Source organism: Glycine max, chromosome 8, assembly GCF_000004515.6.
Source record: "Glycine max cultivar Williams 82 chromosome 8, Glycine_max_v4.0, whole genome shotgun sequence".
In the NCBI taxonomy this organism is placed as follows: Eukaryota; Viridiplantae; Streptophyta; class Magnoliopsida; order Fabales; family Fabaceae; genus Glycine; species Glycine max.
The window spans coordinates 2,330,120-2,347,171 of NC_038244.2; the positions used below are offsets into that span (position 1 = coordinate 2,330,120).

A 17,052-nucleotide genomic window follows, 5' to 3' on the forward strand; every position below is an offset into this window, starting at 1 on the left:
GTCAATAGCAAGTTTTCGATATTGAGGATAAAATCACTATATGAAATATTTTGAGTAGCCTCAAACTGGATCCATTTATCATCTATCCTTAGAACTTTGTTCAATTCAGAGTTAGTGTCTTTGCAAGTAATGTCTTTCTTTATCCGTAGTCAAACTTTGAATTGGATGATTTGTTCGATGGCCAAATACAGTTGATCTCGTGAATATTCCCACGCAAGGAAAGGAGGAAAAACTAACAAATCAGAGAGTTTGTCTAAGGATCACATAAGACTATTTTGTGCATTGATGTATACAATAAGAGTTTAATGGTTATGCACAAAATTATTTTATATTATTATTTAATAATAAATTATCGTTGATATGAACTTTAAAGTAATTATCATAAAAATAAATAATCTTATCATATATGATAAATTTTGATTGAATAATGATACAAAACTTTTTTTTCACGCTGTATAATCTTTTTTCTCATACAATAATTTCCATTGTTCACACAGCAAATGTATGGTTGAGATTTGGTGAAACTGGGAAAGGAATTTTAAATTAATTCTTTTAAAAATTAAAATTTAATCTCCAAGTGAAATATATTATTGCAAAAAAGAGCAATGAAATATATTATTGCAAAAATATATTCTTGTAAAATTTTGGATGACTGTTGAAGTACTAAATTGTTTAAGAGGATAATTAATACTTTTTTCAATTAAATTTGGAGTAAATAATTATTTTAATCCTAAAATTGTAAGGTGTTATTGTATTCGTCTTTAAATTGTAGAAAATAAAAAAAAATTAAATGTGTAAATCAATATTTACATAAATTTAAAATTAATAAAATATGTGAATCAGACTATAACTGACATATGTTTAAGAAATAATAATAGGTAATTAAATTTAAAATCTTATATGACTGTTTAAGAATTTATTTGATATATTTTTATTTATTTATTTTAGAGGCTAATGAAATACTACTAACATCTTCTAGTTTTAGAAACTAAAATAATTATTTATTAATTACATTTTTAATAAAAAATAACTTTCTTATCACCCTTTCCAACTTTATTGGACATCTATATCTCAGTATTCAAAACTGTTTGCAAATTTTTAATACCTTAAGTTAAATAATAGTATATACTTACTCAATAAGTAAATTAGTTGAGAATACATTGAGATTGAGTTTGTGAGAAAGTAGTTGAGTTTTATTATCACATAATATAGAGATGATGAATTTTAAGTATAATTAAGTCTTGAATTATAAATTAATCTCATAATTAATTTAAAAGAATAAAGCTTATGAAATATCTTAAGGTTTTATCGGTGAGCCAAAGATTCTAATTATAATAGTTGGACAAAATAAAATAATAATAATATATGCTTTATTAACAAGTTATCTATCACGTATTTTTAATATTTTTTTATTAATAGAATTTAGTTTAGTTTATATACACTATTATTGTTTTATTAATAGAATTTTGATCTGCCGTCCCATTACATTAATGAATAAGATGACACACATTATTTTATTCTTTAATTTTCTTGGATTATTTTTCTCCATTGGAATAGTTAAGATGGAGTATATTTTATCCGTTCAATTTCTTACTGAAACTCCTCTATATTTTAATTTATAAAAAATATTTGTATTAACACATTAAATTTATGTCAATTTATAATTTATATAAAAATTAATAAGATAAAATATAATTATAAAAATAATTTTTGTTTATTTTAAAATTCAACTTTGAAATTTATGTTAAAAGGGGAATTTTTGAATGTACAATAAATGTGAAAATATTAAGCAAAAAAGTGCAGTTCCTTGCTTCTTGGTGGTGTTGGTATATTGTTGGCAACGTTCCTTGCATGAGTTAAACACAACTAAGCATCTCGGCTTTTCAGTGACACACACGCGCCTCATTGTGCATGGCACTTGGCACTTGGCCATCCATCCTTGCGTTCGAATTTGAACCTCCTTTTTCAATTTTCACAACATGGAACATCGAGGACCATTTGGTACTTTCCAACTCGCACTCTAACCCACAACGCAACCCCTCTGTCGCATCTTTCTGCGTGTAAGAGATAAACAAACAATTCGCGCGCCAAACACGACGGTGCTGCTAACTCCCAGCGGTGTCGTTTCACCACTTCCTCCATTGCTCTCTCTCTCTGAGTCTGGGAGATGAAGTTAACGTCACCTGCGCTTCTCAGCCTTCTCATTCTCTGCGATCTGCTTCTCTGTCTTCCCTCATTCACTTTCTCTCTCCTCGCCGCTGACGCCGACCTCGATACGGAGCTTCTCCTCGCCGGAGACAACGCGACCGCCCTCCTTAATGCCTCGCTTGCGAGATCCGACGATGGTAGCTTCGCCAACATGATTGATCGGGCTCTCGAAAGAGAGTTCCCCGATAATGAGCAGAATGAAGGTTCGCAGATCTACCTTCTCTCACTTTCTGTTTTTAATGTTCAAGAGTTTCTACATTTTTTCGTTTAATTCGGTTCCTATAACTCCTCGGATCGTGGTTTTGCTTGCCTTTGCAATGTGAATTTTCGAAAATGCCGTTCAATTGGAGTTTCATTTCACTTCTCTGGATGCGTTTTTCTGCAATTTCCTGATTCTTCATGTGATATTGAGGCGCTACTGGATTTAAATTCTCTATTCTTTGAAACCTTCTTGTAGTAATGTGTACTGTGATTAGAATCTTGCGTGATGCATGATAGGAGAAGAAACGTTATTGCTAAATTTTGCTCTATGATGGAAAACCATTGAAATGCTGTCGACTTCTAAATATTTTGACGTGGATACGTTAGCATGAAACTTGTTGAATCTTTGACGAACCACGTGTAGCATTGTGGAAAGTTTTATTCAAACGAATGCAATTGGCGAACTTCCCTGACTCTTTTGCAGGTACTGATCCTCGTGGTTTCAACAACAGTGTTGCTGAACAGCAGGTATGTGGTGAACTGATTTAAATGATATATTTATTTGCTTCCTGAATTATTGGATTTTCAGAGGTGAAGCAACCCTGAGAGTGAGGGCAAAGAGTGTAGCACTCTAGCAACCTAATTCTGGTAGTATAGGTATCTAGTTTTAGGCTAGAGTTCAATCTGGTCAGGAATTAACAGTGTGTTTGGAGAACAGTCCACTCCAACACAAACTGGCGTTGAACTCAATGATAAATCTTGCTTTTTCATTTTCTCCTTTGGAAGGTGTAAAAGTCTGTTTTGGAGGCTCCAAATGGAAATCAAAACACATACAAAAGTATGTTGATGATAATTTGTTGGAAGAGCATTAAGCTGATTCAAGGACAGAAGTTACAATTGATGATAACTTGTTCAAATTTCACTTTTGATGTGTCAACTTTGTGTTTTAGATTCTCTGGGATAATGAATTTTTGGGTGGGGACCTGAGTCTTGGTTACTTCCTTTTCATAACTATCGTTTCTTCTGATTTTTGTTGGATTTTATATATGTGACTTATTATTTTCCCATGAAAAGACTTGTGATGTAATGTCCTTCTCATGATATATTTAATGTATCAGGCTGTTTTGGAAACTGTTGCCAGAGTTAAGCCCAAGAAAAATGAGAGCAAAGAGGAAAAGTATGCACCTCTTTCTTGTAGAATCAAAAGGATTGGTTTTTTTTTTTCAAGAGGGAACCTTTTTAAAATTTAATGCAATTGCCTTAACTATTTTCAGTATTTATGACATTTGTTAAGTATTTTATCAGGTCATTTCAGTTCCATGATGTTTTTAATTTGGATAATGAGAATAGGGCAGAGGATATGCCAACTTTAATAGATCGAAAGGTATGTCTGATTCAAGCTCTTGAAGTTTAAGCCTTTCAAAGACAGTGTAATAATATTCTGTTACCACTTACTACCACACACATCATCACGATATGCATGAAACCACTCTTCTCAGATGTGAATTTAATTTTTTATATTTTTCTAATTGTTTCAACTTCAGGACAATGTCTTTATCATATCCAATCCCAAGTCAAAGTATCCTGTTCTTCAATTAGACTTGAGGTTTACTTTCTGTTCCTATCCTTTTTTCTTTCATGTGAGTGGCTGTAACTACTAACTAGTCAGTCTGCTTATCCTTTTTTTATGCCATATTTTCAGATTGATATCAGATCTTGTAGTTGTCATTGTCTCTGCAACCTGTGGTGGCATTGCCTTTGCTTGTGCTGGACAACCGGTTTGGTTACAAACATAGCTTTATTGTTTTCAGTAGATATCTCTACCATATACCTCTTAAAAGTGGGATCATCCATCATTCCAACTTGCAGGTGATGACTGGATATCTGCTAGCAGGATCAATCATTGGACCAGGAGGTTTGAGTTTTGTTAGTGAAATGGTCCAAGTATGTTACCCTTACAGTTCTTTTATTATGTATTTTAATGATTCTTTTCCCTTTCTTTTTACCTTCCACATTATTTCCAGAAATAAAATCATTGTGTGATCATGATGTCATGGATAATCTCTTTCTATATGACATATTGAAACGAAGTTATCATTTAAATGTCATCTATTTTATCTCCTAGTAATTTCACATATTGTGTTCATTCCTTGCAGGTTGAGACAGTTGCTCAATTTGGTGTCATCTTTTTGCTCTTTGCATTGGGCTTAGAGTTTTCAACAACAAAGGTTGGCTTGTATACTAATTTATTTATTCCTTTTAGCTTAAACTTGTATATTTTTAGCTCAGCCATATATAATGTATATCTTTCTTTCATGCTTGCAGCTTCGAGTTGTTCGAGCAGTGGCTATTCTTGGAGGCCTACTCCAAATTTTCTTATTTATGTGCTTGTGTGGAATAACGGCTTCAGTATGCCTTTTACTTCTTCAAATAGTTTGCAAAAATTTAATTCGTTATAAATATGCTTTGCTAGTTTGCAACCCATAACGTTCAAAACATCATGTTATCTGTTATACCACAAACTCATAATGCCCATAATGCTTACTTTTTGTTTCAGTTCTGAAAAGATTTACTGATTTATGTATGGAGCACGATGAATTGATATGGCTTTCTTCTAATATGAGACCTGTCTTGAACAATGAAGTAAATAATTGAAATCTCAGAGGGAATATTGTGAGAATTGGCGAGAAAAAAGAGTATGCTGCCACAATATTTTTATGTAATATGAGATCAAACTAGATAAAAAAAATTGATGGGAAGGAACTTGAAAGTTTCCTAGGTTGATACAGTAATCTTGCTGTTTCAATTTAGAGTTATTTCTCAACAACTTTCTCCATTTCCCTAATAATTTTGTTTAAGTTTTTTTTTTTTATTTACAGATCAAATTGTGATGTGTAATAAATTCTCTGCATTAGAGGACAGAGAAACCTCCAAAGAAGAATAACAAGAGAGAGGAATCAGACAATATTCAGCATATCTCTACAAAAGGAAATACAACCATATATAGGCAATAGCTAGGCTAATTGCCTTATTCTAACAGAATTATCCCTCTAACAGAATGACCACACTCACTAACAGAGACTCACATAAGCCTCCCCTAGAACATTACTCTGCCTATATCAGTAATAGACATATCCAGTCTCACAGTTTGGCTTAATACTCCTCTTGGGCCTATGCTGGACTTCCTCATTCTGCATTTGGGCCGCAACATCATTGATCATATAAAATTGATATCATGCTGAGACTTTGATAATAACATGGATCATTTTTCCAATTACACATTAAAAATTTTCTCCCCTCTCTCCCCCTAACCCACACAGGCCACACACAACACAGGTTCAGATCTTTGGTATATCAGTGACTTGCATTTATTGGTCTAATGTATTATGGGTCAATTGACCCTGTTATCAAATTTATTTTGATACAGGACCATAAGACACTGTTAAAATAGTTTGCTTGGAACATGGTTTGGTTTAGAGGCATTATATTGAGTGAAACAATTGATGTTGTCTTGTACTCTTATTTATTACAAAAGTTTTCCACTTTGGTGTCAGTGAATTTCTGATAAATGCACCTAAATCCTACCTGCAGTTATGTGGTGGTAAATCATCTGAAGGAATATTTGTTGGTGCATTTCTATCCATGTCTTCAACAGCTGTGGTAATTTTCCGATCACACTGTTAGATGTTTTCTGTTATTCTTTTTCTAGATATACATCTCAAGTATGACTACAAGCCTAAAGCTTTGTTGGACAATGAACTTGTTATGTTGTTTAATATTTATCTGCAGGCATATAGTATTTTAAGTAACCTATGCCTGCACTTTAATTGTTGAAATATACTATTGCAATCATTGCCTGGTTGCACTTGGATTAGATTTGGTGATTCAAATTTCTATATTCTGTACAGCCGTCATAGTGTTTCAGCTAAGTGTTATTAAATTGCTGATGTGAATATTGATTACTGATGCAGTGATGCGAATATTGCAATCCTTTAGTAAGATTTATTTCATCAAAAAAAGAAAACGAAGATTATGGCTAGAATGTTATAAAGGATACAGTTCTATTTAGTGTTTGACTGAGGAGAAATTCTTGTGCAATGCACTAGAAGTTGAGTGAAGTTTTCTTGTAGATGAAAAACCTAAAGTACTAAGCTCTTTCTATGATCATTTCTTTTCTAAATGTTATCATTCTTCTTTGGTGTCACTCGCATATCTTCAAAGATTTTATTTGCACATTACTGTTAATGTTATTTTAAATTTGTTTTCATTCTTCTTTGATCCATAGGTCTTGAAATTCTTAATGGAAAGGAATAGTGTCAATGGCCTTCATGGTCAGGTTACAATTGGAACTTTGATACTGCAGGTAGTTTTTGTATTAATGAATGCACATGTATGGCTGAAACATTACTTCTGCCACTTGTGCAAAAAGACTAGAGACTAATGCTATCAATGACACTGATATTCCTTGTTAATTTTTTTTTTCACATTTTTTTTATTGAAATGTTTGAAATTATTGGCTCTTTTCAGGATTGTGCTGTTGGATTGCTCTTTGCACTGATTCCTGTTTTGGGTGGAACATCAGGTGTTCTTCAGGGAGTAGTATCCATGACTAAGTCGTAAGTTAATCGTAGGATGGATTGTCCCTCATTTATGTTATCTCTCCATAGTTTATGAAGATCTATGGCATATGATATTAAACCCCAAGGTTTTCCAATGCAGCTAGATTGTATTCTCATCTTGTCTTTCCATTGTGGCCAATTCAACATATATTTTGTGGGTCAACAAAAGATATTCTGCTTATAGTTTTGATTCTTTGCTTGTTATGAGATTTAAGATGAAGATGCAAGTTAAATGAGAAATTTTGGTGTGCTTGGCCCCTTTTAGCCATTAACGAGCATGATATGTTAACATTAAGTTCTACTACACTTCTTGAATGCCTTCTATTGTAAATTTTATCAAAAGAAACATTGTAGTGCATGGATTTCCCTGGTCTTTTCTTATTTTAATATCACTATTATATTATGATATTATAAAAGTCTTCTATAAGAAATTATAAAACATTTATAATTATAATTATAAAAAAAAGTTATTATTAAGGTGTACATATAAAAGAGAACACAAATTCGCCCCTAGTTGTGAATAGAATTAAGCTTTGTTCCTTTTGCATTCTTGGGATGGATCGTGGAAGACTTCCTTGAAGAGACCATGAGATGAGGACCTGATGAATGTCATAAAAAAATTTATATTCTATCCCTGAAAATCTAAATTAAAATAATAGCATATATACTCACTTTCTAGTTGAATTTTATTAGGCAGTCAGCTTTACTTGTTGTGCTGATGATGATATTAACTTTCTTCATCCTACTTGGTTGTATGCTTGTTTCAGTCAGTTATTCTTTCTGGTAATAATTCTGTTGTTTCAGGTTGGTGATCTTAATTGCATTTTTGGCCATTTTGACCATATTATCTCGTACTTGTGTGCCATGGCTCCTTAAGCTTATGATAAGCTTATCCTCTCAGGTGAAGATAGGCCTTGTGCTCTGTTGTTAAATGTTTGTTTATGCATTAGTTTTTAACTGATTTTTTTCTTATTTTGGTGCAGACCAATGAACTTTATCAGTTGGCATCAGTGGCATTCTGCCTACTTGTTGCTTGGGTATGACTTCTATCAAGTCTTAGTCTTCATTACTTGGCAAACCATGTCTTTTGTGAAGTCTGTTTTATTATCTACACTGTATAATAGCCTTAATCTTGGACAAGTCTGTGGTTGTTTTCTCTTGATGTGTAGCATGCACCGAACTTTATTTCTCTGAATCCGAGGGATTGCTTATATGCATGCATGCCTGAAACTTATATATACATACATTTATAAAGTCCAGACAACTTGTATTGCTAAAATGCGTGCATGCTTGACACTTATTTATACATACATTTATAAAGTCCAAACAACTTGTGTTCCTTCAACAAAATGTTTTAATAATTTGTTGTTTCATTTCAGTGTAGCGATAAGTTGGGTTTAAGCCTTGAACTAGGTTCCTTTGCTGCGGGAGTAATGATATCAACAACAGATCTTGGTCAACATACACTTGAACAAGTAAGACATTGTCCTAGAACCTATGTTCTTTGTAGTTGCTATTTTTACTATATAATGTTTTTTGGGAGCTTTTAGAAGTTTTCCGATGGTGTAGTTTGTATTAACTCTCCAACCCAACAGTTTGAGGAGAATCATTTATTTGTTATTTATCATTTTTTTTTCTTTGTGGGTATTCAGTTGTTCTTTCTCTTGTTTAGCATGTTTTAATGGAGTGGGATGTTTGAGTATTCTGTTTCATACCACTTTGTATTTTCATCATGGATGCCTGTAAAGTGGGGGTGGTCCACCCAAATGAATTTCAAAGAACCTTCTTGAAGCACATGCACATAAGTTTTGAGATGATTCGTGTTTTGCTGTAGTTATTTGAGCTTACTCAATGTAATGTTTGTAGGTTGAACCAATTCGCAACTTTTTTGCTGCTCTGTTCTTGGCCAGCATTGGGATGCTTATACATGTCCATTTCCTTTGGAATCATGTTGACATTTTACTGGCAGCTGTTATATTGGTGATCATTATAAAAACAATTGTAACTGCATCTGTTGTCAAGGGGTTTGGATACAACAACAAGACTTCACTTCTTGTAAGATTTGACAACAGTTATTACAATTACATCTGCTTGTTGATTACATCATACATTTCATCGACGGAGGAGCCTTAGGTTATTCCACATGCGTAGGTTGGGATGTCCCTGGCTCAAATTGGGGAGTTTTCCTTTGTTCTTCTCAGTCGTGCTTCAAATCTTCATTTAGTTGAGGTATGTGCTTCATTTCGAGACAAACATTTTAGCTACTTTGTTGTGCTTATGCTTATGAAGACAGTGAAATTTATCTTTCTGCATTTTAGGAAACAATTTTAACACAAAAATGGATATATATTTTATGTAAAAAATATGCAGTTTTCTGGTAGTGCTTATTATCATTTTTAATGTGAATGTAATTGCATTGTTTCTGCAGCTATTATTAAATGCATAAACTGAATGTCTGATTCTTACTGCAGGGAAAGTTGTACTTATTGCTCCTTGGAACAACTGCTCTTAGTCTGGTATGTATGGACTGTTGTATAGATTAGAATTATGGTTATTAGGCTATCTATATCCACGATGAAGTGCTTGCAAGTTGCACTTGCACGTACTCTATGCCAAACTATTATTTCAAGCCCACATACCATGGCCATTTTTCTCACATAATGTTTCAACATTTTTAATGTAAAGAAATATGATAAACATTCCTTTTCATCTGAAAGCATGTTGATGGGCACAGTGTCTGTCATTAGCTTGCACGGTATTCAGCTACCCAGTATCAGTGAACCGTATTATGTGTTTTAGGTATATAAATTTTGTTTGTTATTCATCTTTATTTGACCTGTTTGCATACACATGTACGAGCAGTTATCATATAACTTGTAAATCTGAGTGAAGTTTAAGCAGTCTATCACAAGTAAAACTTTGGGCCTTCCTATGCAAAATTATTGTGCACAGTTTTGATTTGAATGTTATAGCCAGTTTCATGGGTAATCTAGATGTGTTGAGTATTAAGTGCTCAATATTTTTAGAGATTTTGAAGCTTACACAAACAGAAATAGTGCAGGTGACTACACCTTTGCTCTTCAAGCTAATTCCTGCTGTTGTCCATCTTGGTGCATTGTTGCGGTGGTTCCCTCCTGATAGTCCGGGGGAGGTAACTTACAGCTTTAGGAACTGAAATGATTAAATTTTTTTTTTTTATAGGTTTTTGTTGTTTCAATTTCTTGAGGATCTTTAATATGTTTTTACTCTCAGATTGCATTTAAAGGGGACAGCTTTCGCGCAGACAGTGCTAAGCGTATTCCTTTAATGGTTCAAGGCTCTCATGATTCATGATATCAAAGTATATTATGAAGCAAAAAAGAAATTTGCGGGCTTTACTTGACGGTTTCTCGTACTAAGGAGGGCAGGTGCTAAAGAGTGCAAATAAGGTTACTACTAAATGAAACTATTTTTCGTTGCAAAATACTTTGTATACTGTCTGCTTTCGGAACACGCACTGGAATAGTAAATGCAAATGGCAAACGCAGGCCAAGGGGACCAGGAGTTTAAACCGGATCCATCCATCCACTAACCTAGTAACCTGGGCCATGTTATTAACTTGAATGGCCTATTTTTGTGTATAAAGGAATCTGTAGTTGCAGTTGATAGTGTAATTCATTTTAGAAGCAATCCTCTTGAATTTTTTTCCTTCAACTTTTCCCCTTTTATTTTATCTAAAATTTTGGGTTGGTTAAGTTTTCAATGTGTAAATTGTCCCTGTACAAGTGTAGACGTTAAGGCAGTCATCAAAGTCAAATGTATCATGTTCATAAACTTTTGAATGGTTAGTGGAAGCGGAAGGTATTTTATTTTTATTATTTTATATATGAAGCGAAATGCAAATTGATTTGCCGTTCATTTCTTCTAATTGGTTGTTAATTACGTGGAATGCTTTGTGCAGCAAACCTCATCGGCTATTGAGAGTCACCGGTAATCTCTCTCATCACCGCCCATGAAACAGCTGGTCTTTTCTTGAGTCAACATAAATGACCAGCGTCTGTTTCAAGTTTGTTGGAATAATGTTTGTCCAACATCCTAAATTTCTAGGGTAACAATTTTTTATCACAAAACAGGGAATGTAGGGATGGTATTAAAAATAGGATTGTAAAAATATTATTGTATTCAAGTAGATTTACTGTTCTGCACTTGAATTTTAATGGCATTAGTTTTTGGGTATATAGACGGAATCTTATTATGTTAACATTTTTTTCGTTCTTCCCCCCCAAAAAAACATTTTTTTTTTCGTTTGAAGAATTATTCACGTCTCTGTTACTTGATTGTTTGGAATGGAATTCTATGATCTGGTAATTTGAAAATTGTTAACCTAATGAAATTCAAAAGAGCATATTGTCGATTTTTAAATTAAAAATTATTTACCATTATTTTTAAATTTTTTTATAAAAAGTTCTGCATTATTAATCAGTCAGAAACATTGGTTAGTTTAACAGCTAGTTATCGTAAAATTGAATAAATTTTTCATACTTGATAATTTATGATTCTTATTTTTAATATTATTGTTTTTTGTAGGTTCTTATTTTTAATATGATTTAGAGTATGCATACAGGTAAACATAATACTACATTATATTAACTGCATGTGTGGTGTATGTAAGACTAGATAAACATTTATCTCCCGTGCACGTGCTGATACACAGGGACAGTGAGGACATGGTGATCATCAGCCAAGCATTCAAAATTTACGGACACGACAAAACGCATTGCAGGAAGTTTAACATAATTACCGGAAGGGGTTTGGTTTGATGTTTTTGGCATCTTAAATCCCATGTTTATCATATATATATATAGATCGAGCATAAACATGTGCTGTCATATCATATTAAGAATGAATGGTGGCGAGCCCGGTGACGTTGGTGTCTTCCAAATGCAATCACTATTCAGCAGGTTGCATGTTTGTCCATTGTTGATTCAGAAATCAACATCAACCAAAAGGGAATCGTACGTACCTCAATATCTCCACTTGTGTAGTGGTCCCTCCCCTAATTCATTTATTTCTGAATTTTAACTGAAGAGGAGGACATTGCTGCTCAGAAACCGTGTTAGTGGATGCCTCCCATTGGCCCAATATTATACGTGCTTTCAATCTGGGTGCCACTCCCCAAACCAAATATCTTCATATTTCAAAAAGAAACACACAAGTTTAATTCTTACGCACAATTCACATCTACGATCATCAAATATTACATAACAAGTTGAAATATATATTTTTTATAATTATTTGCAGATTTATATATATGTTTTACTTTTTGAACGCGTAGGTGATGTTTTGTGATGGATAGCGATAGGTGAAGTAATTTTGATCCGGCGTGAGCTGGCTTGTGGTATCAACTTCTTGGTGTGTTTGTATTGTATTCAAAATGACATTAACAGAAGAAAGTAGCAGGTATGCGTCCGTGGAGATCACATGACAGCATATTTATTTTCCCCCAAGAAAAATGGTGGTCCTTGTATATTATGTCAAGATAATTCCATGAGTGCTGTGCTACGCTGCCCATATTTTTTTTTCAAGGGAGACCGTGCCCGAGATGCCGCCCCTCAGTTTTTCTTCGATCCTTTCATTTGTGCTTACTGGGTTACTTTATTTAAACTATCATTATTATTACATAAAATTTATTTTCTTTCCTTTCGATCTCGAGCAGGGATCAAGTTAGCAAAGTAATTCTAAGAAAATTATTAATTTTAATCATTAAATTTCAAAAAAATAACTTGACGAGTCAAATAATTTTCTTAAAATTATTATTGGTGTGATTTGTTCTTCACTCTTTTTTCTTATAATATTAATATTAGTTATACCTCCTCCTGATTGCATCCATGACAATTTACAACTACATGACTCTAGTTTGTAAGTAATAAATGAAAGATTTAATTACATATTTTATCATCAAATTTTTATTATTTAAGTTTTTAATTTTTTTTCATATTTTACGGTTAGTGACGTATCACTCAAAAAGTTATATTTTTTTTTGAAATAATGTTATTTTGTTATCAACATAATAATAAAGTGTACAAAAATAAAAAATTTTAGGTGATAGTAAAATTCAGAAATAATAAGCTTGGGTGTGTAAAAATTAACAATTTAAGTGATAAATTTTTAAAAAAAATACTTAAATGATAAAATTCATAAAATAATGATAGTTGAATGATGAGATGCATGTTTAAACTTAGATGCAATTAGTTGCACTGTGATACTGTGTTTTGAATCTGGTTTATAGTGTTTTCAATCAAGTAAATGGTGAGATTTTAATTTTTTTTGCTCGCGCTTCTAAAGTCAGGGTATCTTTAACTAGAAGCAGTTACGGTATTTGTTTACTTTTTCTTTTTGTTTGTATCTCTTTTTGTTTCCACATGCGTAAACCCTAAAAGGCTAAAGCATTGATCATTTTCCTGGAAGAAATATATGAGCAGGTTTAACGGTCCAATAAGGTAAGAACTGAGAGTCTGAGACAGCTTAACCCGCTGACTTAAAGGCGCAGACCAAAAAGACCAAGAATTCAAGTTAAGATGCAAGAGCTTTAACCATACAAAAAACAAATATAGCGTTCTTATTTAAGCTGGAAAAGTTATTAATATTTTTATTTTCAATCAAAGAAATAAAAACAGACGAATATATATAGTGAGTTTTTCAAACTTTATGATAGTGAGGTTGACGTTATTTATCAATAAAGAAAATCTTGTATATTATTAAATCGTACATATTCTAAGTCAATTAATTATATTAAGTAATTTTGTTATTATTTCTTATGTCACTTAAATATTTCATCTGTCAAAGTAATAATATATGATTTATAAATAAGTGTATAGTGCACACAAATGAATAGGAATCTCTACATCAATTTCAAGGTCGATCTTGTATGAATCAAGGAGTTTCTTCATTCTTCAGAAATTGGAATTGGTAGACTGAAGGCATTATATTAATTTGTAACTTGTTGCGTATAAACGTAAATTACTATCATATATGCCGAAACTTCGGATGGATTCTCATAAATGTTCTTGAGAAGTACTTTCAATATGCGAAATCCAAAGAAAAAGTAACATATTCGCATCCAAGAAATTCTCTCTCAACAACTCGTGAATGGATCTGAACAAATTAACACAAAGTGATAGAACTTTCCGGACAGAGAAAGTCCTAGAAGGGTTTGATTGGAATATATTATCTACAGAATCTTGTGGACGCGCTTTATTTCCCTCCTATCCTTATCCTCATATTTATAATCAAAATGGCAGGATGTGCTTCAGTTTTTAGTCACACAAATATATATATTCTATCATGAACAATACTTTATTTATACTTTCATGTTGGACTATATAATACTTCATAGATATTAGTTTAATTAACGAAAAATAATAATTAAACAGTCCAAAATCTATTCATGTCTGCCGTGTGATTGAAGTAGAAACGAGATGCTTAAATATATGAGAAAAAATAAATCGGATTGTTAATTCTTTACCAAGTTGTTTGCACTTTCCTATCAAAAGTGTAAAACCAAGAAAAACATATCTGGTTGAAAGTATCAAAATGAAAAGTCAGCCGATAGATCCACCGATTGTTTGTAATTAAAATTAATGACAATCATATCGTATATAAGATACGCGAGTTCTGTCAAGTCAATAACACAATTTCTAGGAAAAATATTTTAATTATAATTGTGGAAAAGCATACTATATATTATGCTAGAAGGCGCAGAGAAATTAATAATCGGTAAAAATAATTGGACTAAATTAATATTGACTAAAAATTCCATGCCTTTACAATTTTGCCTTACAAGGAATGCTACTATATATATCTTACTAATAAGGATGGAACTTTTGATTGTTGTTTAATGAACCCGTAGCTTTAATTGTGTTTTTCCCTGCCAAGTGAAATTTAATCAAGTGATCGCTTATATGCTGATGATAAGAGCATTATCAAATCCAACCAACTAAGCTCACACGTAGCTAGCAATATAAACCTTGAACAAGCTGGTATAACTCCTTTAATTTTGGACTTGTTGAAAATTATCTAGGTTTTTTACAAATTTATAAGTGGAAGCATGCATATAATTAATAGAGTTGAGAAATTAGTCAAACTGGAAGAGATCCAGCCAAGGTAATAATTTCTTCCAAATAAAGAAGATTCAAATTTTGGCATATTTAGGAATTTCATTTATTTTACTTTATTTCTGGGCCAGCAGGTTACTATTGAGTAATGAAAAGCCAGCGATTCTACGGTGACGACAAAAATGTCCGTGTTCACTATGTGGGGGGCCATATGCTTTCTTTCTTAAAAGCTGCACATCTACATCATCTTGAATGTGAATTGTGATGTGAGAAGAGGCATATGGTATATAGTGCCAATGCAGATATATTGGGGTATGGATAAATTAAATTTGCCTGAGAGGGGTCGCCCTTCTGGTCACTTCCAAACAGCTTAATTATTCATTACATTACAAAAACATTAAATTTGTTACTTATTATACTCAGAAATCATAATGACTGAAAAGTTGCAGCAAGAAAACAATTAATCCAAAAATGCTTCACCAAATAAAGTTTATGGCTACGTACGTACGTATGCAAATTCCATACTTATTTTTAGTCTTAAAACCCCTCAAAGACCTGCACTTCACAGAAGAAGGAAGTTTAGATGTACCAAGTAGTTGAGCTACATTTGTCATGCTTGTTATCCACTTTCACTTCAATCTTATAACAAAAATGATTTTTGGACATCAGATTTACTATTTGACACCCAGTTACAGAAATAAAATATATAATAAAGTAATATAAAGAAAGAGAAAAATAAAGAGCACTGATAAGGTATTTTAAAAAAATCCTTAACTCATCTTACAAATAAAATGTTCATAACTAGTTCATTCCTATACCGTACGTGTTACTTAAACAAACCTTTACTTTGAGTATTGGAGTCAAAGTTTTAAATTGTGGTGTAGCGCGAACTTTAATATTGTGAAAAATTACCAACAAAATACGAATGCAATCATATATATAATTATGGAGACTCTAAAAACTTTGATGTTACGGCCAAAATTGATGGTAAAACATTTTTTAAAACCTTGATTGTTGTGGTTGTCTAAAAACTCACACTTCTTCCACTGTGCTGCTTGGGAGCTACTGAAAGAAAAACAGCTAGCACCACACTTACGAAAGATATCTAAACTATTATTGAAGGAGTATAATTTGATGTATTGTTAAACACTCAAATCAACTCCACATGTTAAATTAAGAAAACTACTAGTCTAGAACCTAGTGTTCAAGTTCAACTTGCAGTAGTGCTACGCACGTACGTTCCCTTTCCTTTCTGTTTGAGGGAAAAATCCTCCTCGTGTGGGACAAAACAATGGAAAAGGGATTTTTGAAATTACTAACACAGGCAGAATAATATCTGAACTAAAGCCACACGCCAGCTCTAAGACAGCAGTAGTAATATTGAATCTGCAAAATCTCCTTCCAGAATCAAAATTCGATCGCCTCATATCAAAAACCTTTATATACATTTATAATTTCTATGCACAGTTATAATTCCATAATGATATCTATATGTCACATTATTTAATGAAATAAACAATTGATAAATTATTATACTTATTAAATAATACTATCAGAATAAATTAATTAATAAATAATAATTGAAATTCTTTTTATATTAAAAATATCCACAAGCACTTGATTCAATATAATATATTCACATATATAGAGAAAAACTATAAAATAAGAAATCAAAGAATTTCTTCTCCAAGTTGTAAATAACTAATAATTGAGATCAATTAAGTTTTAAATAAAAATAAATAAATTTTATTAGTTATAAATAATTACATTCAAACAAAAACTTTGCAGGGATTATTTGAGGGGTCTTCTCAGCTTTGTTTAGTCTGGATATATATATATATATATATATATATATATATATATATATATATATATATATATATATGAAAATTTGAATCAAATTAAACGTGTGGGTTAATTTGGTTTCATTA

At 32.1% G+C, this 17,052-nt stretch overlaps 1 protein-coding gene across 2 annotated transcripts; it reads left to right on the plus strand.

Moving 5' to 3' along the window:
* Positions 1-1,952: 1,952 nt before the first annotated feature.
* LOC100788884 (K(+) efflux antiporter 4) lies at positions 1,953-11,243 on the plus strand. 2 transcript variants are annotated; one of them, XR_415378.4, is made up of 21 exons: positions 1,953-2,411; positions 2,894-2,937; positions 3,528-3,586; positions 3,715-3,793; positions 3,954-4,015; positions 4,112-4,187; positions 4,279-4,353; positions 4,566-4,637; positions 4,735-4,818; positions 6,001-6,069; positions 6,695-6,772; positions 6,937-7,025; positions 7,833-7,929; positions 8,012-8,065; positions 8,408-8,503; positions 8,895-9,083; positions 9,180-9,257; positions 9,500-9,544; positions 10,090-10,179; positions 10,281-10,868; positions 10,969-11,243. XR_415378.4 is itself a non-coding variant. In XM_003530421.5 (20 exons), the coding sequence occupies exons 1-20, from the start codon at positions 2,168-2,170 to the stop codon at positions 10,359-10,361; spliced, it is 1,761 nt and encodes a 586-aa protein (XP_003530469.1). In that variant the 5' UTR covers positions 1,953-2,167; the 3' UTR covers positions 10,362-10,880. The 2 variants fall into 2 exon arrangements, 1 of the variants encoding a protein (XP_003530469.1); XM_003530421.5 differs by lacking the exon at positions 10,969-11,243 and having other exon boundaries at positions 10,281-10,880.
* The last annotated feature ends 5,809 nt before the right edge of the window (positions 11,244-17,052 follow it).

What these genes read in the sequence shown, in the direction of transcription:
- LOC100788884 (XM_003530421.5), top strand. Translation starts at nt 2,168, where the DNA reads ATGAAGTTAACGTCACCTGCGCTTCTCAGCCTTCTCATTCTCTGCGAT. An exon ending in CAACTTTAATAGATCGAAAG is followed by an intron (nt 3,794 to 3,953) that starts GTATGTCTGATT and finishes TTTCAACTTCAG; the next exon opens with GACAATGTCTTTATCATATC. An exon ending in GTAGTATCCATGACTAAGTC is followed by an intron (nt 7,026 to 7,832) that starts GTAAGTTAATCG and finishes CTGTTGTTTCAG; the next exon opens with GTTGGTGATCTTAATTGCAT.